This window comes from Danio rerio, chromosome 13 (genome assembly GCF_049306965.1).
Source record: "Danio rerio strain Tuebingen ecotype United States chromosome 13, GRCz12tu, whole genome shotgun sequence".
Classification (NCBI taxonomy): Eukaryota; Metazoa; Chordata; class Actinopteri; order Cypriniformes; family Danionidae; genus Danio; species Danio rerio.
Genome location: NC_133188.1, coordinates 6,006,652 through 6,034,501, shown reverse-complemented (window position 1 = coordinate 6,034,501; position 27,850 = coordinate 6,006,652). Strand labels below are relative to the sequence as shown.

The window sequence follows — 27,850 nt, the reverse complement described above, 5'->3', positions numbered from 1 at the left end:
CTGTTTATATGGTTTTTTCTATCTTAGGGATGCACTTAAATGAAAGTTCTGGACTGAGACGAAATCTCCGGATGCACTTGGTAAGAAAACCGAGACTGAAAACACTTTGTAATAATTATTTAATATTTAAATAACCCTAAATCATACCTTATACTGCAGCCCTTAAAGGGATAGTTCACACAAGACTGACAATCCTGTCATCATTTTGATACTTGAGTTTCGTTCTTCTGTTTTAAATTATGGAGTTAGACTTGAAAAGAACTGAACCTTGTCGTTTTTGGCATGTTTGCTCAAGTGCCAAACTTATAAACAGTGGTTTTGAACCACTTATATGCAATAAACTATTAAAGTAATCTGTTGGCGCCAATAGCCTACTGTAGGGGTGGCCAACCATGTTCCTGGAGAGCCACCTTCCTGCAGATTTCAGTTGCTACCCATATCAAACACACCTGCCTATAATTATTACGTGGTGTTCAGATCCTAATTAATTGGTTCAGGTGTGTTTGATATGGGTCGCATCTGAAATCTGTAGGAAGGTGGCTCTCCAGGAACAGGGTTGGCCACCCCTGGCCTAGTGGTTAGGTGCGCTGACATACAGTGCTCAGAACAGTTTTGAAAACAAACATTTTTATTAATTTCTCAGTGAATGTTGGCAATGTATTTTAGTGCATTTAAACAAAACAGATTTATTAAACAGATATATTTATTAAAATAATATTTTAGTCACCAAACATATTTAGAAATTGAAAGATAACAATTAAATTCAAGTAAAAAAATTACAATCTACAAAATTTCAACCATTTTTTTTAATTTTATCGCTTCTCTTGATTTTTCCTCTTTTTAAAATTTGTATTCAATATTTTTCTATTACATAAATTTGTGTGTACTAGTTTTTGGACCGTTATCGTAAGTTATTTTGTTAGATTAGCTCCAGATTTAGCTTCAGTACTGACTAATCTAATGTATATGCACAAATATAAAATTGTATAGCTTCCTATTAAAAATATGAATATAAAAGAGAGATTTGTGAGGGATGTACTTAAAAATGCTGAGCACTGTATAGCACCGTGGTGCTCACAGCGACCCGAGTTCGATATCCGGCTCGAGGTCCTTTGCCGACCCTTCCCTTTTCTCTGCTCCCAATACTTTCCTGTCTGTAACCTCCACGGTCCTTTCTAATTAAAGGTGAAAAACCTCTAAAAATAATTATAGAAAGTAAATAAATAAATAAAATAATTTACAAGGTGCTGTTCTGCTTTAGTCTAGAAGCTGAACTTAAAGCTAAAAATAAACACTAATAATGGGACTCGAGGAAGATGCCTACAGCCAGTAAGAGTCAAGAATATCTGCCCGGGTATTCATTCATTCATTCCTTCATAGCATCTAAATGTTCGTATCCCAACAGTTTTTAGATCATAAAAAAATTTTTAGATCAGAAAAATATCCATTACTACCCGTTTACTGAAGTATGATCATTACATAAATAAATTAGTACAAAAAAAGCTAATAAAAAAAAGCTTTTCTTTTGAAATGTTGATAAATATCACTATCACAACGTCAAGAGAACTAGTAAAGACGGAAGTAAGCAATGCTTGACAAAAAAAGGTTTCAAATTTATTTAACAAATCAATAAAAAAGCATAATCAACAGAGAAACAGGCGTGTAAAAAATCAGCTACAAAATAACAGATTAATGCGACATACAAAACACATACAGACTTATTCAAATAATAGAAAAATATGAATAAATCAAAAGCATGGTCTAAAATTGGGTCCATTTTTTGCAAGTTATTTGGCCTTTTTTGGTGTTTTTGTTTGTCCTTTCTTCTGAGGTGTTGAAATGTCTTTGCTGCATAAATCGCAGACCCAGCAACCTGTACAAAATAAAAATGCAAACAGAAATATATTATATGAAATAAAACAATAATAGTTCCATCACACTTCTATGTTCAACAAAAGATTTCGTAGGAAAGCATGAGGATGTTTCTTTTGTTAAAAGTTCTCCACAAGTTTAAGCTGATTAAAAATAAAAAAATATTATATTATATTATGTTTTTGGTCTCATAAAGCTACAATCTCAGTACACAGCCATATGAGCGCAAGACCGGTTCTTACTGAAGCTAAGCAGGGCTGAGCCTGGTCAGTACCTGAATGGGAGACCACATAAGAAATACTAGGTTGCTGTTAGAAGTGATGTTTGTGATGACAACAGGGCGCGCTCAACCTGCGGTCTGTGTGACTTTTAATGCCTCAGTATAGTGAAAGAAAAACTCTATTGACCTTATTCTAAAATGCGGAAGTGCGCCTGTTTTCAGGATTGTTTTAGAACTTCCGATTCAGTCGCCTATGGGAGAAATGACGTTTAGGAATAATAAACGTCAGAAAACGGTCAAACTACTTGCTCTAAAAACAAATGTTTGCATGACTATACAGACCAAGTAGAATAATATAATAAGAAAATATCAGTTTGCAACATCAAACATCAAAACGAGCAGTTTTTAATGTCTAAAAATGAATGGAAGTGAATGAGACCGGAAGTCTCGAGCCAAAAAGATTCAAATGGCTGCGCCCGCTTGTTGGCGAAGAATAAGGTGAATACTGTCACTGAGCGATGTCTTTCGGATGAGACGTTAAACCACTAAAGCGGATGCTGCACACTGGTGGTGGTAAGGAGAGACCCCTCCCCCCCCATAATAATTATTATTATTATAATTATTATTATATGTTACTAACCTTAACATCTGCATCATCATTTATACAAGTGATTTCATATTTAAAGAATTATAAATCCTAAACGCAGACAAAAATCCTATTTTAACATTTTAATTAAGTTTTAATAATGTCAATTTGTGTAAAAATGTAAACACTATACACACAGTTGACGTCAGAATCATTAGTCCTCCTGAATATTTTTCCCAATTTCTGTTTAACAGTAAGAAGATTTTTTTCCAACACATTTCTAACGGACAGCACATTATTTTACTAGATTTTTTCAAGATACTAGTTTTCAGCTTAAAGTGACATGTAGGGCCCTATCATACACGCGGCGCAATGTGGCGCAAGGTGCGGCGCAATACTCTTTTGCTACTTTTAGCTCAGCGCAAGGGTCATTTTGAGGTGTTGCGCCACACCGTTTAAATAGCAAATGCATTTGCGCTCAAATGTGCACCCATAGGCATTCTGGTCTAAAAAAGCAGGCGTGTTTTGGCGCGTTGCTATTTTGAGAAACTGTAAATAGTCTGATCTTAAGACCAGAACAAAGTCGGTCTATTGTCTGGCGCAAAGTGCGCCTGGCTTACACACTACACACAAGATGCAGAGCAATACGCAAATATCTTTACATATGAAAAATATATAATATCTTAAGGATATATACAGGATATAAATATCAATGATTAAAATATTACAAAACATATTAATTTCTAGCCTACATGAATTTAAAAACCACTGCCTTCATACTTTCTTCATCTCGGGAGGCTTTTTCAGTTCATTCAATTTTCTTTTGTATAATGTTATTATTATTAGCAGTATTATTTATTATATCCATATTTATATTTGTTTTATTAAAAACAAGCTTAGATTTGTCCACCTGTCAAATTTTAGACCATATGGGGCACAGCAGGTGTATTTGGAAATAACTCAGGTTTTTGAGCACACTTTGTTATTGTTGTTCATTTATTCGTTTGCTGGAAATTAAAACTGAATTTAGAAATAGTTTTGAAACAAATCTTTGCGCTTAACAAACGAAATTAATAATTTATAGGCTAATTAATGTCTGTGCGTAAAGGTTTCCCTATCCACGAGAGCAAAAGAGAAAGTGAACTTACTTTACGTCAAAATGCGCTTATGGCGCGACGCAGCTGGCTCTTTAAGGTAATGTGAGATGAGGCTCTAATTGGTTTATTCTCAAAACACACCTATAACTCATTAAGAAAATAAGCTCAACCCTTTTAGACCATGCACCATGGCGCAAAGTGGATTTTCCCGTCCTTAAATTAGCAAAAATGCATTCTGACACGCCCTGAAAGCGTTTGCGCCCTGCGTTTTGCGCTCTGCGCATGAACCGTCAAAATAGAGCCCTTAAAGGTAACTAGTGACATAACTAGGTTAACTAGGCAAATAATTGTATAATGATGGTTTGTTCTAGACAACTCTAGGTTTTTCGAATGGTTTTTAAAAAAAATAATAACTGCTTTTATTCTAGCTTTAATGTATTTTTATTTATGTGTTCCTAAATCTGAGAGGAAGATCTTAAGTAGAGACTCACCCATAGGAATGGAGTCCATGCCCACACAGAAAGTGTGAAAGCCTCGATCACACTTATCACAGAACATCATCTCCTCCTCATGATGGGGCTGCTGACACACGGTGCACGTCTTACACTCCATACACTGCCACGGGTACATCTTGATCTTGGCCACCAGATCCACACTCATGTCCAAGCAGGACGGGTGACCTGAGCACAAACAAGGCCATCATAACCATCACCATCACCATCACCATCACCATCATCATCATCATCATCATCATCATTAGCCATTCACACAAAAACGTATCTTTTCCAGCAAGCAGAAACTTAAGAAATGATACACGAGAACTTTTTTTTTTTATCAACAGGATGATGAAAAGGCTTTAAAAACAGAGTGCTGTATATATTAAAATGCGTGTAAAATCAAAATGTATTCAAAAATCTAAAACATATTCGAAATCAAAAGGTAAATCAAAATGTAAACAATTTGCTAACGCACATTTTTATTTTTAAATAAACAATTAACGTACGCAAGGTAATCCATTGAAAAAAGTTTATTGGTAATCATCTGAGCACTTGCTTGTGTTTGAACTGTGTTTGATGATGTCAGTTTGATGGTTCGGCCACAGTATTCTTAACCACGCCCCTCTCACCATTAGTTTTCTATGAGGGAATGATGCGCAAAAAGAAAGCCCCGCACCCTACTCAATATTCCGTTTAAGTCAGAAACACAAGTGTATAAAACGGATTAAAACACTCAAAAAGCATACACAAAAAATATCACACTTCATAGTAAGGTTCTATTTGTTAACGTTAAACGTATTTACGAACATGAACGCAGAATACTTGCATGGCATTTATTAATCACAGTTCAACATTCACTGATGCATTATTAAAACCCAAAATTTAAAATACAAAGATTAATTACCACTGTAATAAACTGTTCATGTTAGTAGATCATTATTACACGGCAGTTTGGAATACTCAATTCTGATTAGTCAGTCGCTGCATCCCAAGGCATGCTATTCCCAGATAACAACCACTTAAACTAATAACACAGGCTCATCTAGGTACTTCAAATCATCTTGACTGTCAGTGAATGCGTTTACCTCCATATTTATATGCTTGTCTGTCTCTGGCGCCATTTTGCGACAAGATAATACGTAGGTTAGTGTATGCTCCATTCAGCCGTTTTCGTTTCTGTCAGCTTTGCTTTTATTTAAAGAATTATTCAACTCATGTTTCAAAACAGTTCTGTCCAATTTGTACATATTGTGAAATGTCGCCATGAAATAAATGGGATAAACTATATCCTGTTGCATGATTTTCGCAGATTAAAGCCCTTCAGTCTTATACAACAGTGCTCCGTTTAACGTCAGGCAGCTGATTAGCCTGTCGGGCCTTCATTTTGCGCTTGGATGTACTTTATCCCTTACTCATTACACAGCTGTCTTGAATACTCAATTCTGATTGGCCAGTGACAATATTCAGTATGTTATTCTTAGTTAACAATGGCTTAACGCAGAAAATTTTGAATCACCTTCAGGGTCAGCGAATACGTTCACATGCAACACGTTCTCACGGCAATTCGTAACTTTTTGATTTAGTGGCCAATTCGTATGAATTTGTACCATCTTATTCATACAATTTGCTCATCAATTTACGAGTGACGATTGGGTTTAGGGGCGCAGTAGGTTGCCACACCTCCTTTTTAAAAATTTTACAATTTCAGAAGACTGAATTCGTACAAATTCACTAAACTGACAAAACGCCAGAGATCAGGCTGTCACATCCAAATAATTATACCTACGTTCATATGTATCTGCTTGTCTATCATGCCTCGGCTTTTAACCGTTAATAATACATAGGTAAGTCTATGCTTTATGCAGCTAGTTTTGTTTCGGTCAAACTTTGCATTGTTGACAGTTTGTCACAATATTGTGTCTGAATTACTCACAGGTTAGTGTATACTCCATCAGCCGTTTTTGTTTCGGTCTGCTTTGCATTTAATTAAAGATTGAATAAACTATTACGGCTCAGATGTTTTGTGTCTAATATTTATGTTTTCGTGTCAAGTATTTGTGTAATAAGCAGGATAAAGTACATCCAGGACGGTTGTGTCAAACTAATTAACAGAACCTTATTATAAAGTGTTACCGCAACTTTATGTCCTACTTATAATAGCAGATACAAATTACTAATAACTAGAACCTAGAGTTTTGAATTAAAACATGTATTTTAAAACTAAAATGATTTTCGATTTCGTTTTTTGTGTTTTATACTACTTGTTTCAGAAGGTGCCATTTAAACTGAAAAGCAAGGACTGCTTCAGAAAGAGCTGCTTTTGACTTACCGCTGTTTTGGCACTGGGAGCAGTGGATGAGAGCCTCTGGTTTGCCTCGCTTGTTGGCCTCCTTACCCTTCTGACATATGCCACATATAGCATTGGGAATGACCTTAGGCTGCAAGGGCAGAGTAATGCTATAAACGCCAAGGCAACCAAGGACATACACACCATGTGATATGCTTCAACCAATAACATTTTTACAATTACAGCTCGTCAGCAGAACTTACCAGAGCAAATTAGGCTAAAAACAATAGAAATTGCCCAAATTTCAATTAAAAAGACTTAACGCATATATAATAATACACAAACAAGAAAGACAAAAAATAATAATAATAATCTGCATTTTACATTAAGTATACAGAAAATATATGAAATATACAATAGGTCACTGCTTAAAGTTTAGTCACTAAGATAAATATATATATAAATATATAATTTATTAATATTATTATTATTATTAAATGAAAATCTGCTTCTGTAGGACATGACACCGAAGTCGACAAAAATGTAGCTTTGGCAAAAAAATTATTACCCCCCAAAAAATTTATTTGCACACCACATTCATACATTCATTTATTTTCTTTTCGGTTTAAGGCTGATTTATACTTCTGTGTGGCCGGCGTCGACGCTGAAAAAATGAAACTACACATCGCAATGATGCATAACGCAAGCTCTGGGATTGTTCGGCTTGGTAGTGCTGACGAGTGTGGGTGGAGGTGAGAGCCGCGCGAGCCTGATGGAGCGATTGTTTACAAGTGTGGAGTTCCATGAAGGCGCTCCGGATGGAAATTGTTGTTTTGTGTTTACCTTATGATTAAAGTTGCTGCACGTCTGCTGATTCCCGCCTCAAAATGAGTTAGTTTGAGCTACTTGTACATTAAAGTAGCATTCAGAAAGAAAACAAAAACACCAGCGAAGAAACTCAACACAGAGGAACATAAAAACCTACTGCCTGCTAGCGTTTCGGAGGTGTTACTGCAGAGCAACAGAAACAACGCAAAGAAGTATTTATGCACAGCTATGCGCAAGGCAGGCCGAATTATAAATCAGCTTTAATACATTTTGCAATATTAACCTCCAGCCCACAGCCCTTAAGTTTGTTTTTATTTTTGCCCTTCAAAAGAAAAAGTTTGGGCCCCCCTGATCTAAACGCGTTTTTACTAGAACCGGCTTTACTGACAAAATGTGCATAAAAAAATCGTCTCGATTAAATCGGCCAGCCCTATTTAAAATTCCCATGCTTTGTATGAAAAGCAATCCATTCCATACATATTTGCTAAATTAGTAAGAGTAAATACCAAGAAACAACCAAGAAGTAGAGAAAGCCAATTGCAAAGTAACGTAAGTGTATAAAATGGACCATACACTCAAAAGTCAACCAAAGCGTATACAGCAGACGTGACACTTTCATTCAATGCTCACAGTCATTAAGAAATCTCTCTACAGTGTCATTTCTTTAAAACCTCTTTATTCAAAAGGTTACTCTAAATATGGACATGTCAAAAGACCTACCATTGGGGAAAAAGTAATAATAATCAAATCAAAAAGAGCAGTGACAACATTTGAAGGAGGAAAAAGGCTACAGGTTAAAGACACATTTAGATGTTAGTGAAGCTCACACTTATGCTAACAGAAGGACAAACGCCTTTGGTTTGTCACAGTAGGAAAGTATAGGCTAAACTAAGAGTATTACATGGAAAAAAAAATAAAAATCACAGCACAAACAAGAACATTTAATGTTGTCTAACTAGAAATACTTTTAACAAAACTCGACAGATGGGAATAAGCCAAAAACATACCGTATAAAGAGAGGATCAACAGAAGCTGTACCTACCATGGATTTAATAAATTAAAGCTTTTATATATACTGTGCTAATTTATGACAAACATGACATTCACATAAATTGAAATAAATAATAATAATAATAGCTGACTTAATGTTTTTAGATTTTCAAAACACACATTAACGACTTTTTCTACAGTTCAACTTTCTACAAAATACAAACAATTCATCCATCTATCTTCAGATCTGGGTCATGCAACGATAATAACTCACTTAAACTGCAGAGCCAGGTCTATATAATAGCTATATAGCAGAATATATAGCAGAGGTGTCAAATCAGATCCTGGAGGGCAGCAGCTCTGCACAGTTTAGCTTAAACCCTAGTTAAACACCTCAGGTAAAGCTGCGGTCACACAAGTATGGCGCTGCGAAAAGGGGCGGGATTAAACAAGATGATTAGACATAAAAAAATGCGAGCGATTGGTCCATGTTTTAAATTCCTGTCCAGAGAAGTCATGTTTGGATCTTTGATTGGTCTCATGCAATCAGAGTTCACCCAAGCTTGAACTTTCCAACGTAGCGAACTGCGAAACTTGCCACACGACCAAGCGTTTCTGGTCTGAATCGTTTGAGTGCATATGAATTTAAGTCTATGGGGGGAAAAAAGTGCAGTGTGACCGCAACTTAACTGTGTTGAAGCACAGTTGGAACTAAACTGTGCAGGGCTGCGGCCCTCGAGTAACTGGATTTGACACCTCTCCTGAAGGGCCATTGCCTCTGCACATTTTCCATGTCTCCTTAATAAACACACCTGATTTAGATCATCAGCTCAATAGCAGAGACTGAAAGGTGTAAGAAAGGTGAGACCTGAAATAGGTGTGACAAAGGAGACACCCAAAACATGCAGTGTTGGTGCTCCTACAGGAACGTGGTTGAGAACCACTGATCTATAGCGTCAAATATACTTTATAAACAAACTTTTGTAACAGTATATATTCACGGCTTTAAAAAGCTACAGTTTCCCTGTATCTGTAGTAACACTCAGTAAACAGCGGTGAGTTCGGTAAACTGATGACCTTCATGGCCAATTACAGTCATTTCTATTGAGCATGTGAACACAATAGTAAATCAGTGGTGTTTAAGAACGTGCTCAACAGCGCTCAAATGAAAGCGGGAAATTGACATTAAAAAAATTTTGTACCGATTGGTGACGAATTTCAGTATCGTGACAACACTATGCAACACTGCTCTTCATAAAAGGTATCTTTTCCATGTTAAAAGATGTCTTTGTCCTAACCTTCTGCGACGGTGATGCACAAAACTTCTATTTTAGTAATGCTTTCTATGTCTGTAATGTAGCAGCAGAAGAACAGCACATACTGCGACGACAAAGATCACCTCAGGTACAGATTATGTGCTTTATTCTGTGTTAAATGCTGCCGATGTAAGTTTAAATATAATTTTACGTAGTATTTATTGCCATACTGCTAAAAACAGCTGCAGATAGTTCACCTCAGACCTTAAAAATAAATCAACCACTACTTCAATCAATCTACTACTACTGTTGTAACTACTTGCCATTTAAATTAGTTTATTAAATCTTTCTAAGTTGAATCCGGTTTTCTTGTTCTTCTTTTGTATGGTTCTATGTTACTGTATGTAACGGATGGTTTTGTATAAGTTTTGTTTTCGCAATCCTGGGTAATTAATTATACAGTTGAGATTTATTTTTTGGCAAGGTCTAAACTTGCCACTCGAAGTCCTGTGAGTTATTACCGGACGCACTAGCAAAACAGCACCATTGTGGTCGAGTGGTCAGAGCAGAACGGACAAACTCTGTTATTTTCGACAGAGTGCAAACCAACCACATCAGTAGCCTATCAATAATGTTAAAGCCGTTTTACATTTAATAATTAGATAAAAAGCCAGCTCATTGTGGGTGCAGTGGTATTTAAATGTTTCTGTCATGTTGCTTTGCTTTTAATGCAGACATTCAAATTGCTTGTTGCTGGAATCTTGTCGCATTGTGTGTTGTTAGGACATGGTGTCAATGGGTAGTAAAAAATGTCACATTTCAGACACATTTTTGCGAATCTTTAATATTCTAATAATGGTACTTTTTGTACATTTTATGACAAATCCACTAGAGGGCACAGTCTACATTTTTGCTAATCTAAAATGCGTTACTCAGGGAATGTTTTTTCTTTGTACATTTTAGATGATGAATCCACTAGAGGGCGCTGTCTACATGTTTGCCAGTCTGATATTTGTTACTCAAATTTGTTTTTTTACATTTCAGATGATGAATCCACTAGAGCACAGGTGTCAAACTCAGTTCCAAAAGGGTATCTCTGCACAATTTAGTTCCAACCCTAATTAAATACACCTGATCAAAATAAGTGAGTCCTTCAGGCTTGTTTGAAACCTACAGGTAAAGGCTGATTTATACTTCTGCGTCAAACGGCGGCGTATGCTACGGCGCTGACGCATAGCCCTTCGCCGTGGCCGTCGCTGACGTGCACCTCTCAAAAAATGTAACTACACGTCGCAACGACGCGTAGCGTAAGCTCTGTGATTGGTCGGCTTGGTAGCGCTGATGAGTTTGGGCGGGACCGAGAGCCGCACAAATGGCGCGAGCGATTGTTTACAAGTGTGGAGTCCCGTGAAGGAGCTCCGGATGGAAAGTTTTGTTTTGTGTTTACCTCATAGTTAAAAGTTGTTGCACGTCCGCCGGTTCCTGCCTCAAAATGAGCGAGTTTGAGCCACTTGTACATCCCGGAAGTGTTCAGGAAAAGCAAAGAAGCAGCGAAGAAACTCGACACAGAGAAACGTTAACACCTCATTGCCAACTAGCGTTTCGGATATGTTAATGCAGACCGACAGAGACAGCGCGCAGAAGTATAAATGCACAGCCACACGCGTTGCATGCGCCGTGGGTTACGCTGGTCACTTGACGCAGAAGTATAAATCAGGCTTAAGTGTGTTGGAGCAGGGTTGGAACTAAACTGTGCAGGGCTTCGGCCCTCCAGGATTTGAGTTTGACACTTCTGCACTAGAGGGTTCTGTCTACATTTTTGCATATCTAATAGATATTACTCGGAATGTTTTTTTTATGTTTAAAGGGCACTTTCTACAGTTTGTCAATCTGAAATACATTAATTACGGTACTTTTGTTGTATGTTTCAGATAATGAATCCACTCAAGGGCATGGTCTACATTTTTGCAAATTTGAAAAATGTTACTCAGGGAATGTTTTTTGTACATTTCAGATGATGAATCCACTAGAGCACAGATGTCAAACTCAGTTCCAAAAGGGCCGCAGCTCTGCACAGTTTAGTTCCAACCCTAAGTAATCACACCTGATTAAACTAATTGAGTCCTTTAGGCTTGTTTGAAACCTACAGGTAAGTGTGTTGGAGCAGGGTTGGAACTAAACTGTGCAGGGCTTCGGCCCTCCAAGGAATTGAGTTTGACACCCCTGCTATGGAGGGTGTGGTTTGGTAAATCTGAAATATATTACAGTAAAACCAGCAGTGAAGGTGTTACTCACCTCGCTGACCAATTTCATTTATCTGCCATACAGTGGTTCTGCTAATCAATCCTGTGCACTCACTCGCTATCATTACTAGACACACCCCTTATTGCTGATTGGCCCAAAGAGTTTTGAGACTCAATTTGATAATAGTTTATTTTAATATTCCTTAAAGGGACAGTTCACACACAAAAAAAAAAAAAATTCTGTAATTTACTTAAACACCAAAGAAGAACACAACTTGAACACAAAAAAGACTTTGAGAAACATGGCTGAAACCTGTAACCATTGACTTTAAATAGTATTTTTTTTTCTCCTACTATGCAATTCCAAGTTTTCAACTTTTTCAAAATATCTTCTTTTGTGTTCTGCAGAATAAAGAAATGCACTAAGGATTAGAACCACTTGAGGGAGAGTAAATTGATAGCAAATGTTCATTTTTGAGTGAACTGCCCCTTTTAATCCACCTTTCAAATAAACAGTGCTACCGTCATACATCATTGTATACACTAATATAATTTGTATAGTAGCCTATACACTGGAAAAGCATGGCTATTTAGAATTAAATGAAAACATTGTATTGAATATTATAAAAAATACTTTACGGGAATATTCTTTAGTCTTTGATATTATGAAACTAACTGTGTTCTGCCTATTTTTTACCTGTACAAAAACTAAATGGTATGCCATAACTATTACAAAACTGCCAGATCATAACTATATGCCGTTAACACTGTAATAAGTAAGCTTTATTAATCATTCCAATTTTGTAACAACACAAAAGCACATCAAATAAACAAATAATCTTTCTGGAATTCTTTAAACTGGAAATGGAAGGTCAGATGGAGTGCACTGCATTGTGGGTACAGTACACACTATAATGTACTTTTTAGACAATGGTAGCAAATCAGTCATGTACTCCGTGCATATAGAAAAATCTACATACTAGATATACTACTGGTTGACAGTTTAAAATTTTCCTTCACTTCCTGAGTTAATACAACTAAAAGAAAAACGGAGGTAAAATGAGCTACTGTGTATTGCCAAATTTGCTTTAAGCTATTTGATAAAATCCCTCACACACAAAAGTTTGATAAGAACAAAGCATTGCAACCAAGAACACTAAAACATCATAAAAATGTACCTATTGCACAAACAAGCATAGATAATTTATGCAGATATAGTTTAAAAATGCAAACGTTTGTGGGCAAGCTATTAAACTTGCCAAATGACTGTTTGATGTACAGTATATGCGCTTTGTATAAATTTAGACTTGCAAAAGCAACAAACTATTAGTGTCTTTTATGTTAAGGTAAACCTTTTGTTGATCCGGCATGCATCTTGACAAGAAAAAATGACACAGAGTAAATCAATGGAAACACTGATATCAAGCATATTTAAAGGTGCCCATAGAGCCAGGGTAGAAAAACCACTGACATTAGGTTTGACAAAATTATACCAAACAAAAGTTTGATAACCATTTCATGAGCAATGCATCACTGGCATGACAAATAAAGCTATGTTAAAAAGTGCACTCAGTAATGTTACAATTCACTGGCCGTTCTTTATCTATCTACAGTATCTATCTACAGTATCTATCTATATCTATCTATCTATCTATCTATCTATCTATCTATCTATCTATCTATCTATCTATCTATCTATCTATCTATATAATATCTTTCAGATATGTTTCCATTTTTTGTCCATATAGTGAAAGTCAATTGTAACCAAAACTATCATCAACATTTTTGAACATCAAATTATTTTCTTTTAAGATGGTGAAGTCGTAGTTTTTGCTCTTTAAATATCCACTCATGAATACTTACATGGATGTATGAGATTTGACATTACATGGAAGTATTTGTAAGATCGTTTAATGAGGATTTTACTGGGGTGAGACTGATTTTGTATCTCCAGATAAAGTACTATCCACAAATTAATGCAGAGATTAATTAATGCAAAAATGATACATTTACAAAAATTTATATTGATGCAAAAAAATGCTAGAGGTTTTAATAATAATAATAATAATAAGTAATTATTAAATAATAAAAATAATAGAAAATGTAATACAATGTAATAATAAAACATGTAATACCATGTAATAATAATGATAATAATAATTAAATACATTTATTATTAAATAATAAAAATAATACTAATTGAACACAATGTATAATAATAATATTAATATTAAACAAAAAATTTAATACAATGTGATGATAATTACAATAACTACAATAATAATAAATAATACAATGTAATAAGAATATTAATAATAACAACTACAATAATAAATGAAAAAGTAATTATTAAATAATAGAAAATGTAATACATTGTAATATTAATACATTTAAAACAATTTAATAATAATAAAATAATAATAATAATAATAATTAAATACAAAATGTATTAAATAATACAAATATTACAAATGTAACACAATGTATAATTAATAATAATAATAATAAACATTATTATTAAATAAACAAATACAATGTAATAATTACAACTACAATAATAATAAATAATACAATGTAATAATAATAATAACAACAATAAGTAATTTTTTAATAATAAACATAATAGATAATTTAATACAATAATAATAATACATTTAATACAATGTATTGATAATAATAATAATAATTAAATATAAAATTAAATTATTATTGAAAATAATACAAATTTAACACAATGTATAATAATATTTATTATTATTATTATTAAATAAACAATTGAATACAAAGTAATAACAATTACAAGAATAATAAACATTAAATAATACAATGTAATAATAATATAACTATTAGACTGTATGAAATATTACATTTACAACATAACTTGTTTTACTAAGAAATTAAATTAACTGATTATAATAATAACTAAATAAACAATTTAATACAACATAATTATAACAAGAACAACAATAATTAAGTCATAAAATAATAATTCAATGTAATAATACTATTACATTGTAGAAAAATATTAAATTATTATTATTATTTTTAAATGTATTATTATTATTATTATTATTAAATTTAAATAAAATAAAGGATAACACATTTACCATTTAAATAAACTGATTATATTTGTGGGTACCTAACAGTCAAAGTTAATAGCTCCTAATTATAAAAGTGTTTGTTTATGTGCCTTAAACACTGTTGTTATTATTGCTGTTGTTGTTTTTTTAATCCCTAGTAACTTTGTTCAAGTGTAAGACAAGTTGAACATTTGACCTAAAATGTATAGTAATAAAACAGCCTGGCTTAATTTGAAATCTTGGTTTCTCAGGAAAATCAGGGAAAACATTACTCAGTGCACTCCTATGATTTCTTCAACTGTTTAATATATATATATATATTTCTATGTATTGTTAACACTTTATAGTGTTTAGCAGCCAAACAAAACCGCTTACATGCCCTTCAGTGTAACTAACAGGCAGGCAGGCAGATAAACAGAGGTATATTAAGCTATAAGAAGTACTGTTCAATTCAGAAGGGTATTTACTATTCACAAGTGTATAACAGCAAAATAAAAATTAATTAAAACCCTAAACTAAAAATCGCAGTACCACACAAAAAAAGTTATTGCTCCAAAGGTCTGTGCAGAAAACAGGAACTGTCACTGGATTTCCTGGCACTGAAAAAAAAAACAAGTGCCACTCTTTAAAACGAAAACAAGTTCCATTGACAAGTGCAGTCCCAATCTATGACCACCAGGGGGAGTGTTTTGTGTTTGAGTGTATATGTGTGTGTTTTTTAACAGTGTACCGATGACCAAGTCAGAAGAAAGAGGGCTTCTCTGCTGAAAGTGCTGGAAAAGAGGGTTGTCGAAAAGGGGAGAAGAGAGGTGTTGGGTTATTTAAAAAAAAAAGAAGATCAGGGGCTTTTTTCTTCTACCTTGTACCCAGGGACAGATTTGTGTTGGATGGAGCGAGGAGTGCCGTCTTTGCTCTGGGCGCCAGGTCGGTCTTTGCTCTTGACTTTGGAGTGAATGCCGCTGTCTTGGCTGTCTCCATCTGAGGTGTTTCCTGATGAACTGTCCTGCACATCAAGATGAGATTCAAATGTATTCAGATTAATTATTTCAGATTTAGGTTTGTTTAATGATGTTCGGTAAAAAATGGATTCCTTTCTTGCACAGAAAAACTAAATAATACAGGACCAATAGACTATAGGGGTGCTTTCACATCTGCCTCATTTAGTTTGATAAATACGTACCAGAGTCAATTGCCTTTTTGGTGTGGTTCGTTTGGGTAGGTATGACTCGGGTGTAGAGGTCAGCCACGGGACCAGACCTGATTTCTTGCCACGTGGGAAAATTTTTTCTAATGAATCTCTGGTTTTATTTGAACAGGAGCGGGTGGGCTAACAAGATAGCGTTGCCGAGTCCCAACGTTATTTCAGATCAGCCTATCTGTGATTTACTCATTTTTATTGATTAACAGAGAGAAGATTTTTTTCAACACATTTCTAAACATAATAGTTTTAGTAACTCATTTCTAATAACTGATTTATTTTATGTTTGCCATGATGACAGTAAATAATATTTCACTAGATATTTCAAGACACTTCTATACAGCTTAAAGTGACATTTAAAGGCTTAACTAGGTTAATTAGGTTAACTGGTTAGGGTAATTAGGCAAGTTATTGTATAGCGATGGTTTGTTCTGTGGACTATCTGGGAAAAAAATAGCTTAAAGGGGCTAATAATTTTAACCTTAAAATGGTTTTTAAAAATTAAAAACTGCTTTTATTCTAGCTGAACTAAAAAAAATAAGACTTTCTCTAGAAGAAAAAATATTATCAGACATACTGTGAAAATTTATTTCTCTGTTAAACATAATTTGGGAAATATTGAAAAAAGAAAAATAAATTCAAAGGGGGGCTAATAATTTTGACTTCAACTGTATATATGAAATTAAATTTAATAGTAAGCTTGGCAAGCAGTTCAGGAGAATTTGATGTTTCCTCATTCAAACAGAATGCCCGACAGGTGTTTTAAAGATGTGGTGTTGACAGAAGTCATGTGGCAAATGACAAAAGTGATCAGTTGACAGACGCCTTTCGGTTCAAAACTTGGAGACGGTGCTCACTGCAGAGCCATTTGAGCAGAGATGAGCTCCAGCGAGGGGGAGCATGAGCTCTCGCTCCTCCTCCTATAAGCTGTTTTAATGCGTACACCAACCCCACCCCTAACCCTACCCCCAGTGACATCACTCGTAGAAGAAGTGCAAGAAAGGAGGAGCGAGAGCTTATGCTCCCCCTCGATGGAGCTCAGCTCTGCCCAAATGGCTTTGCAGTGAGCACCACTTGAAAACTTGTAGGTGTTGTGCCACCTTGTGGGCGTTATGATGTTTCAGACCGGTGTCAAGAGTAGCGGAAGCAGCAAAACAAGTAGTTTCAAACAGTTTGTTCCATTAGAATTTTAGGTTATATTAGCCATGTTATTGTTATTCATTTAATATGATATACTAATAATATTTTATATACATTTAAATATATATGCTGTTCATATTGTCACAATCTTAACAATTAATGAATACAACTGAATAAAAACTGTGAGTCCAAAGACATGCACTGGATAAGCTGACAAGGGACTAAGCCGAAAAGAAAATTAATAAATGAATTCATTTGCTATTTCTCAGTATAGTAGCTAGGTGTTACTGGAGAGCAGTGCTAAACAAAGCTTTAGGTATTGAACATTTTGGTGAAGTAAAGGACTGTGAAGCTTCAGTGGCTCAGGAAGACCCTCTGCGCATTCACAACAACTTACGGAGGAACCCTTATTTTTCTTGCCATCTTCTTTTCCATCGTCACCATCATCAGAGTCTCCATCACTGTCCAGGGCCGGCAGCTCTGGGTCCAGTGGAGGCTCAAAGAGGGCTGTGTTTAAGGGCAAGTAGCGGAGCTCGTTAGGAGAGTACCTACAAACATCATTGAAGGAAAAACAACAATCAGAAAGCTGAACAAGAACATTCTAGAATCAGTCATCAAACCCAGGATTTTGTAGCAATGTTTTTTTTTATACAATTCACCTTTTGTAGTACTCCTGGAACTGGCCGGGAATGAGGGCAACAGGGAACGGACCGGTCTTGGTTCTTTCCGGTGGGAGGATTTTATATTTTCCCTGAGGTACCTGAATAATCTAAAGAGAGAAAGAACAAAAAATGTAGTGAGACCTAAAGAAGAGCATGTGCCAAAAACTAAACATCGCAAAGAAACTTAAAATGTTTTTCTGACATCAGACAGTTATTCCAGTTTGGAATGTAAGGCTTATGGTTTATAAGTGGACGCTTAATGCCAGTTTCCATTGAGTGATACGGTATGGTATGCTTTTATGGCAGTTTCAGTGAACCCTACCATACCAGTTTTTGGGTAGGCTTTTGAAAGGGTACCGAGCACGACAAAAGGATACCAAATGGCAGAAGGCTATTGATTTACAGAGAAACATCACTAGCGAGTACGCAAACCAGGAGATTGTTAACAAAGAAATCGCCACTTATAAGTACACATTACATCGTTATAATACATACATATAACTAGCCATGGGCGGCCCGAGCTTAAACAAACCTTGTTGTCGTCTTGATGAACAGCCACAAAGCTAAGAAGAACAAAATCTGCTGTTTTCTGTTTTTTTTATGAGGTCGTCTAAAAAAGCGAGACGTTTTACTTTTTCTAGAGAGCTTGCGATCATTCGTGTGTGCATTTATATTTGAAATAACGAACTTCTTGAGCTGATGATAATAGCGTGTGCGCTTGATTATTGAAGTGCTTCTGACACCGGATCCTTTCAGAAACGAACAAACGCAAGAGTGAAGCGCGAAAAAACAAAGGAGAAGCCAGAAAAAAAAACAAAGGAGCAAATGATTCTTTCAGCAACCTAAAAGATGAACAAACTGCCATGTTGAACTATTATCATCACCTTTTGGACTATTATGAACTCTGTAAAAGAAGAGATTTGCTATACACTGCATTCTATGGAATCAGATAATCAAAAAATGAGTCCATCTTACATGTGTCTGAAGGTCAAAATAAGCCCTTCTCTCCTCCATCCGCTCTCGGTTGAAATTACTGTTGAATTCAGCCGCTTTTTTAGCAGCTTTCTTGATGTATTCTGGCACTTTGCTGGCTTCAACTTTCTGAGGATTCTGTTGCTGCATTTGCTGAAAGAATATTAATCATACAATTAGCATGCTTTTACCAAAGTACTACCACTATTAATCATTACTCTATAAGCAATAACATAAATGCATTAAATAAAATAAAATAACTAAATACTCAACAAAGCTGGATTCATTTGATTGAACTCGCTATACTCAATTGAAATGACACTTAACAAAGAAGTTGAAATATCTACATAAACATACAGCAGGGAAAATAAGTATTGAACATCATGGTTTTTTTTCTTCCTAGGAATAATATTTTTAAAGGAGACCTGGAATTGAAGCAGAATTTGGTAAAACCCCAAACAATACAAACATAAAAATAAAACAAAACAACAACAACAAAAATAATAATAAGTTATGTGTAATAACAATGGCATGGCACAAGGAGAAAGCACTGAACTACTGAAATGTATTTAATACTTTATATAAAAGGCTTTTATTTTGGTGATGGCAACCTAAAGACGCCTCTCATATAGAGAACGAAGTCACATGCATTGCTCCGGTGTGATTTTTTTCACAGACTTCAACAGAGTATTAACCTTGATGGTTCTGTGGGTCTTGTCTATTAAAGGTTCGAGAAACGCTTGAGACCTTTTTTTTAACATATTTGTGTGTGTTGAGCATCAGTTAAGACACTGTTAGCACCTGTCAGCTTTAATTGTGGGAAATCTGGATCATTTTGAGCTTTTGTCAGTTAATTTCCAGGTTTAAAATCATAATTGCGGCGGAATCAAAATCGGTGACGTATCACTCGTCTGCCTGTCCAGTGATGAGGCAATGGTTTCTCATTATTATTTATAGCTGATTACTCCTATCCTATGAGAAGACGCTGCTTCTTTATTGATCATGAGAGCATGTGCTTTCCGAAGGCAAGGCAGATGTGCCAAGCTGTGATACCATGATTCACAGCATTTGGTGCATGTTTTCCCCCCTCAATGCTGTCAGGGCCAATACAGGAAAGCTGTTGGCTTACAGCAAGCATTTTTTGTCAGGAGTTGGGGAATAGCAGACTTTGTCTTTTATCAGTTGACACATCGCCTATATCCGTGCTGCCATGCTTGCCCATGTTTAAAATCCTCTGGATTACCGGCAGGGCTGCTGCACTGCTGTCCACTGTCCCATCAAGAAGCTTTTTTTGTAATTCTGAGATAGACTTAAACTGAAACGGGGGTTTTATGACCCTTAAAATCTTTTGTATTCTCTATTGGATTCAAGTTAGGTGATTGGCTGGGCCATTCTACAGCTTGATTTTCTTTCTCTGAAAGCATTTGAGAGTTTCCTTGGCTGTTTTGAATCATTGTCTTGCTGAAATGTCCACCCTTGTTCTATCTTCATCATCATGCTAGATGTTGGACTGTAGCAGTGAATATTAACTTATACTGACGAAACGCAGAGGGTTGCTGAAGAACTACTGAGAGATTTCAGCTGCTGTCTGGGATTTCACTGCCGTTCTACACCTCCCTTTCTTCATGTGTTCAATATTTTTCCTTTGTTATTTCATTTTATTACACATAACTTCATTTGTAAACTAATTAGGTTTGTTTTCCTTGCATACGTGAATTTCTTTCGTTGTTTTATAACATCCAGTGAAAATTTCAAGTCGACAGCACCTTTAGAAATATGATTTCTGAGAAAAATAGTGACGTATTCAATATTTTTCCCCCACTGTATCTTACATTTGAATTCATTCAGGTGATCTAAAGTCACTTTTGATCCATTTACTGAATAAAATTGCAGCTACATTCACAAAAAATATTATATAGAATAATACATAACTCACAGTCAAGCATGTAACATGTGTATACTCACTACACTAAGAGTGCTGACGTTGTACTCTTTAGTTATCCTCTGCCGCTCTCGCTCCTGGAGAATGACTGAATATTCAGCATGTTTGGCTGGATACTCTTTAATCATTAAATCGATAACTTCATCACTGCGCAGAGCTGTGAGACCTGTGGAAAAATTCAACTTCAGTTTAGTCTTGGACTGTAAAAAATCCTGGGTTCCACACAATTATTTCATGTCGTCCCATTAAGTTAACAATACAAATTTAAGTAGATTGAACATAAAACAAGTAAGTAAAAAAACCTCCAGAATTGTGTTGTTTCAGCTCATTCTAAATAAGTAGGCTGAACAAGAAGCAAAACTATGATTATGAACATCTTACCCAATGTACACTGTGTTTCAGTAATGACATTCTGCTCTCTCAGATAAAGTTTTTCCTTGTGAGACAGGTCTCTTCTTTCCATTTCTAGTACATGAAGTGGAATAGAATGAAAAAAAGACATGTTTACACCACACAACAAATCTTCTCTTCATAATTTAATCTGGAAATGAAACCCATTTGACCAAGCACATACAAATTCCTCAGTGCAATTTCACTCATACCTGGGTATTTGCGCTTGAATGACGTGACTCCCAAGTACTCGCTCACTTGTTCTTGTAACATATAATACTCTCCCGTGTCATCCGGAGGCCATTTGTATTCTGTCAGGTTTTCAGCAGGGAAGTATGTTGGTCTGTAATGAAACAGCAAAGGTCAAAACACACACATACAATCACATACACACATTCTCAGTCCAGAATTGCATGTGCAATATAAGAATTTTCCATTATTTTTCCTTAAAGTGCAATAAAAAACGTATACAACAAAAACAAATCATGTATCATTTATGATAAACCAATTATACTATTAATGTAAACTATTGCAAAATGCTTAAATGTTATGGGAAAACTAATTATTTAAGTTATTATTATTTTAAACTAGGACTGCACAATACATAATTTCAGCATCGCTTTCGCAATGTGTGAATATGACTATTGCAAATCGCAGGATAGTCAAGAGATTTCAAGTTGAGGTTTCATTTAAACCATTTGGAAACAAGAAAACGTTTTCAGCTTTGACTATTAGATTAGACTATATCTAGATTAGATATAAACAAATGCTATTTTAAGGAAGATAATGAAACCATATTGGTATATAGAGATAAATAATCATTTGTAAAAAAAAATGTATTGAGATGGAAAGTTGGTGATTGGATGGGTGTTAGCCCTATTGGGTAGCTTTACATGGACATAGAAAATGTTTAATTTGTTAAAAAAGATTTAAGAGCTACAGCACAATACTTCAGTGAATTTAAGACTTTTTAAGACCTAAAATGTTGTTTTTGAAATTAAAGAGATTGTAAGTCTTTTTAAACCCTACAGATACCCCGGCTGTGTGCCACACTTTTTTGCGTTTCTTTGTGTTTCTGATGAGATTACGTCAAACATTGAATATAAATGCTTATTTCAGAGCACTTCACAAGACGTTTAAGTTAATATTCTTAAGATAAAATGTCTCTAAACAGAAACACAAGTGAGGAATTTCAGCCTTATGGGGGTGACATTTGCAGGAAAATTTAAGCTTAAATTCACAGAGAATATACATCATAACAGTATATCAAAACATCTTTTTCAAAACAACTATCCACAGAGTTAAGAGATTAAAATATCAAACTGTAAGCTTACATTTACATTTAGTCATTTAGCAGACGCTTTTATCCAAAGCGATTTACAAATGAGGACAAGGAAGCAATTTACACAACTATAAGAGCAACAATGAATAAGTAAGTCTGTAAAGTCTAAGAAGGAAAGTATTAGTAAAGTTTTTTTTTTTTTTTTTTGAGTACAGTTAGTGGTATATCCAGAGAGGCAATTGCAGATTAGGAAGTAAAGTGGAGACTAAATAGTTGAGTTTTTACTCGTTTTTTGAAAACAGCGAGTGACTCTGCCGTTCTGATGCAGTTAGGGAGTTCATTCCACCAACTGGGCAGATTGAATGCGAGAGTTCGGGAAAGTGATTTCTTCCCTCTTTGGGATGGAACCATGAGGCGACGTTCATTCACAGAACGCAAGTTTCTGGAGGGCACATAGATCTGCAGAAGTGAGAGCAGATAAGAAGGAGCAAAGCCAGAAATCGCTTTGTAAGCAAACATCAGAGCTTTGAATTTGATGCGAGCAGCAACTGGCAGCCAGTGCAAACGGATGAGCAGCGGAGTGACATGTGCTCTTTTAGGTTCATTAAAGACCACTCATGCTGCTGCGTTCTGGAGCAGCTGAAGAGGCTTGATAGAGTCAGCTAGAAGCCCCGCTAATAGAGAGTTGCAGTAATCCAGTTTGGAGAGAACAAGAGCTTGAATAAGGAGTTGAGCTGCATGTTCAGATAGGAAGAGTCGGATCTTTCTGATGTTATAGAGTGCGAATCTGCACGATCGAGCAGTTCTAGAAATGGGGTCAGAGAAGTTTAGTTGGTCCTCAATCGTTACTCCAATGCTTTTCACCATTTTGGATGCAGTAATGGTTGCCCCATCCATCTGGATTGAAAAGTTATGGTGTAGAGTCGGGTTGGCAGAAAGCTATTTTATACTTTAAATGTGAAAAATAAACATGCGCTATAGATGCAATATTGAAAACAATAAACAAAAAATACTGTTTGAATTTTACATTTTACAGACATTTTGTGTATTTGTACAGTACTGAAAGGTCTTCACTAATTTGGCGTAAACCTAATCTCTGCATGGAATTGCTAAAATCCTAAATATATCATATTATATTAAATAAGTTCACTTTTGAGAGAACGTCTATTTACATAAATTATTTTGAAGGGAATTTACAGACCAGTGTCAGAAAAAAAACACCTGTAACTGGTGTGTGTGTGTGTGTGTGTGTGTGTGTGTGTGTATTGTGCTGACCCGAGCTCATGGGTGGAAGTGTCACAGCTCCTGGAACTGTCTCCTGAGCCCATCCTGCGCCTCTTGGGGGCTTGACTCCCATCACTGGAGTTCTCCTCAATGTCATCCTGTTTGAAGAGAAAGTCTGTCACATAGATTTCTGTATTCGCAGGCTAACATTAAATAAATTGAGGTCAAGTTTAATATTCGCACATTTGTTCAGTGGCTAATTTTGACATGCACCACAGTGTATCCATATTCTGATGGCTACTTCCAGCAGGATGACGTGCCATGTCATAAAGTGTGAATCACCTCAGACTAACACGACAATGAGTGCACTGTACTCAAATGGCCTCCACAGACACCATATCTAAATCCAACAGAGCACCTTTGGGATGTGGTGGAACGGGAAATTCACATCATGGATAAGCAGCTGACAAATGTGCAGCAACTGTGTGATGCTATCATGTCAACATTAACTAAAATTTCTGAGGAATATTTCCAGTACCTTGTTGAATTTATGCCACGAAGGATTAAGGCAGTTCTGAAGGCATAAGGGGGTCCAACCAGGTACAAATAAGGTGTACCTAATAAAGTGGCCAGTGATTGTTTATACCATGCCAATAAACTAAAAACGACTGTTCAAAACCATCTAGATAAGTCATTGCGGGTCCACTTTTCTGTGTTAATCAATTTACGAAATATTACTCGAAATGCATGGCCTGTTCAGCTACCTCGGCTAACGTTAACAGGCTAATGGTAAACAAACAAAGGCGAATGTACGTCACACTCACGCTGAAACTGTACAGGTGTAAGTACAGTTTTACATTGCTAGAGTGATATATCTGCAGCTTCTGCTAAGAAAAAGTAGTAAGTAAACATCACAAACCTTTATAGACTGGGTCCCAGGAGTTGCAGGATTGCTATCGCACGGTCTCGGCGATAGAACAGCTGCCATGTTGTTATTCTGCGAATGAAAGGGCGTCACATTCCGGCTGGAAACTAGCACAATGGGAACGCGACAAAGTGTTCCTATCTCTAAAAACAAAAAATTGAAAACTAAATATTATTTAATTGCACGTCTATTTTGGTAACTTTTTGGGACAAGGTTTATTTTAATTACAAACTATTTAAAATGTTTTACATTTATTTTAAAATTATGTTTTGTATTAAATTTAAAAATTTATTATTTTTATTATTTTTATTTTTAATTAATTGATAAGACATTTTAAATGTTTTTTTATTTAATAAAATTTGTCAATTATAAAAAAAAAACAGCGTAGGAGGCGGGGCTTGTGTAAAAAAAACAGGCTTGTCTTCTCGCGCAACTGTCTGGAACAGGAAGTGAAACCCTGCGCTGCTGTTTGAGTGCTAGAAGCACTTTGTTGAGAAAGTTCGGCTTCCTCTGACGGCTCCTCTGGGTCTCTGAAAGATGGACAGCCAAGGAAGAAAAGTGGTGGTTTGTGATAACGGAACAGGGGTACGTCCGCAACGCTAACACGCGACGTTTGTCTTGTCGAGCTTTTATTTCGAGTGACATGATAATAAGACCGATAGACCCCTAACAGGAAGTCATGAAAGCTTAGCGCAGCTATAAAGAATGTCTGACAGCTGCTTTCTCTGCTGTGTTATCTGACTGTGGCTTTATTTCTCTGCTTTATATCCAGCTTTCATTCTGCAGCAGACTCGATATCTCATATTCTTTCGTTAGGAGAGAATCGTAGCATGGCGTTGGTTGAATTAACTGCAAATGTCGCTTCATAATACAATAATAACAACACATTGACACAAATAATCGAATTAACTGCATGACCAAACCTTCAGAGCTCATTCTTGCAGCGATATGCTAGCAGCTTTCTTGCATAACATATTATTAATATGAATTTTGCGTTGCTATGGTTACATGCCATTCCCCATTCACTGTGAATGTTGCTGCCACTTGCTTTCAAACTATTTTTGCATATTACAAGCTATGGGTGATGGCACTTCCTCATCTCTCGGTTTCAGTGGATAGGAGCTGCACTAATGTTCAGTGATGCTCAATCCTGGTTAATCATTCAATACATTCTTTGCACATTAGAATAATGCTGATATAGTGAGCTCTGGAATTTCGCTGGTTTTGTCCTGACATCACAATTTTGGCGACGTCAGCATGTTTGAAGCTCAACTCGAGGTAGAAGAAGAAGTAATGTGAATGTTTTAATAATGTATTTTTAGTAAACAAACCAAGTCAGTGAAACAGAGAAGCATGAGTCAGAAGGAAGTGATGTCAAAACCACAGCCTGAAAGCATTTCTCTACATGTCGAATGACCAATGAACGAGCGTGAAAGCCTCCAGACCATTTTTGGAATAGTGTTAAGATGAGAAACAAGACATTACAGTTTTTTTTTATTCAAAGATCTGTTATAAACGATTCACACGAGCTGGAAGAAACAAGCGACTTAACTTCTTTCTTAATGTTCAGGAAGGTTTATTATCATTAGAAGTTTTGAGTAAAAAACTATTGTTCAGTGTCTTAAAGGGAAAGTCAACACAAAATGACCATCCCTTTTAAAAAGGTGTTTTAAAAAGTTTATTTTCTTCTGTTGAACACAAAGAAGACTAAGAATGATGGAAAAAACAACCATTCACTTTCATAGTATTGTATTTTTGATCCTACTACTATGGATGTCAATGACTGTTTTTTTTTTCAGCATTCTTCAGACTCCTTGTGTCTTGATTTGTGTTCAGTAGAAGAAAGACATTTGTTGAAGTTTAGAACCACTGGACTATAAGTACGATTTGTTTCTATTTTTATTTTGGGTGAACTATTTCTTTGAACAAAATGAGGGCTGTTCTCATGATCCTGGTCTGGAAAGTTGCTGGCAATTTTGCAGAAAAGGTTAAATGTGTGAAAGGGCTGATAGTAGTCGTCTAGTAGTACACTGGTCAATCACTTTATTTTCATAGATTTCTTCTTGCAGAATGTCTGATGAGCCTGGATTAAAACAAAAAGCTATGTAAGAGTCTGTGATGACGGATCATGCATAAACTTACAAAAACAATTGCATATAATTGCCATTTTACACTGTAAAAAATGCTGGGTTCCTTTAAACTTATTTTTTTTTTTACAACTTTAAAGGGCCATGAAACCCCCTCGTTTCAGCAGGGTGTTTTCACACCTCTACTTTAGAAAAAGTCAGAAAAGTGGGCGTGTCCAGCTCTGTTTAGGGGGGAGTGTCGGAGGAACTAAAGTGGGATGGTGTGAGAGTGTCTATTTTGGTATGCGCGAGTTTCAGAGTCAAAACACACACACACAGGGGAGAAAGTGACTGTGTTTACATGGACATCTGTAGTCAAATTATTTGCCAAATTATTAAATGCTGGACTTTAACTGCAGTTTGGCTCTTTCATTCAGGGAATTCATTCATGCCCCTCGCGACAAACGAGATATTTGATTCGAGGAACTGCTCTAAGCGTGTATTTTTCATGCAGTGTTTGATACCGCACGGCGAATGAGAGAAAAAAAAACTCAGCATTTCCCGGAAACTTAGATGAACACGGCAGGTAGCGTCAGAAAGCCGCGTGTGTTATTCCGGTCACAAAATGCGGTGAAAACCCTACACGAGGTTAAAGTTTGGTTGTGGTGCTAACGTGTTTACACTCGGCGCAATAGTTCGATACGAACAAACTGAATAAACAAAGAGCACTGGTCGCTCACTTACCAAATCTGTAGAGACAGGACAATCACCAGCAACTAGAGCTGCGTCTTTATTAAGAGGAAACTACAAGCGAATCCAGATCTCAGCGTTTGCAGATGAGAACTGCTCTCAGGTAAACAATGTTCCTCCTTAGACACGCAAGTTATTGTTGTCGAGCGTCGCGTACACTGGTAATCCACACGCGAGTCTGAGCTCTCACAGAGAGAAAATAAAAACAAAACTTAACTGCAGCAAACTATAAAAGCTACACTTCACGCTTGTTTTGCCAGCACAACGTGGCGTCTCTGTCGTCTAAACACTGTGACATTAATGAATATTAATGAAGTTGCACAATAGAGCGCGCTGATTGGTT

General features: G+C 35.9%; 2 protein-coding genes and 1 long non-coding RNA gene across 6 annotated transcripts in view; 1 reads left to right on the top strand and 2 right to left on the bottom strand.

The window, feature by feature from the left end:
- The window catches only part of LOC141377107 (uncharacterized), a 477,282-nt gene that overhangs the window by 158,262 nt on the left and 291,170 nt on the right, over window positions 1-27,850 (bottom strand). The window lies entirely within an intron of this gene.
- Window positions 1,597-24,771, bottom strand: phf10 (PHD finger protein 10). The gene is made up of 12 exons (NM_200655.3): window positions 24,686-24,771; window positions 23,818-23,924; window positions 21,473-21,603; window positions 21,252-21,335; window positions 20,894-21,036; window positions 18,932-19,081; window positions 17,954-18,063; window positions 17,692-17,842; window positions 15,816-15,959; window positions 6,602-6,710; window positions 4,267-4,455; window positions 1,597-1,873 (listed from the first exon to the last, which is right to left on the bottom strand). The coding sequence occupies exons 1-12, from the start codon at window positions 24,752-24,754 to the stop codon at window positions 1,788-1,790; spliced, it is 1,473 nt and encodes a 490-aa protein (NP_956949.3). The 5' UTR covers window positions 24,755-24,771; the 3' UTR covers window positions 1,597-1,787.
- Window positions 25,148-27,850, top strand: part of actr2b (actin related protein 2b) — a 31,862-nt gene continuing 29,159 nt past the window's right edge. For 3 of the 4 annotated variants that reach the window (XR_002459806.2, XM_005169510.5, XM_021480582.3), the window contains exon 1: window positions 25,159-25,276. Coding sequence is in view for 3 of the 4 variants with exons in the window: in XM_005169510.5 (XP_005169567.1) it covers window positions 25,229-25,276 (48 nt within the window). In the remaining variant the exon portion in view is untranslated. Of the gene's footprint in view, window positions 25,277-27,850 lie in introns of all 4 variants that reach the window. The other variant, NM_001017542.2, reaches the window with a different exon arrangement.

What these genes read in the sequence shown, in the direction of transcription:
- phf10 (NM_200655.3), bottom strand. Translation starts at nt 24,754, where the DNA reads ATGGCAGCTGTTCTATCGCCGAGACCGTGCGATAGCAATCCTGCAACT. An exon ending in TGAAACACAGTGTACATTGG is followed by an intron (nt 21,037 to 21,251) that starts GTAAGATGTTCA and finishes ATTTTTCCACAG; the next exon opens with GTCTCACAGCTCTGCGCAGT. An exon ending in ACGTCAGCACTCTTAGTGTA is followed by an intron (nt 19,082 to 20,893) that starts GTGAGTATACAC and finishes ATATTCTTTCAG; the next exon opens with CAAATGCAGCAACAGAATCC.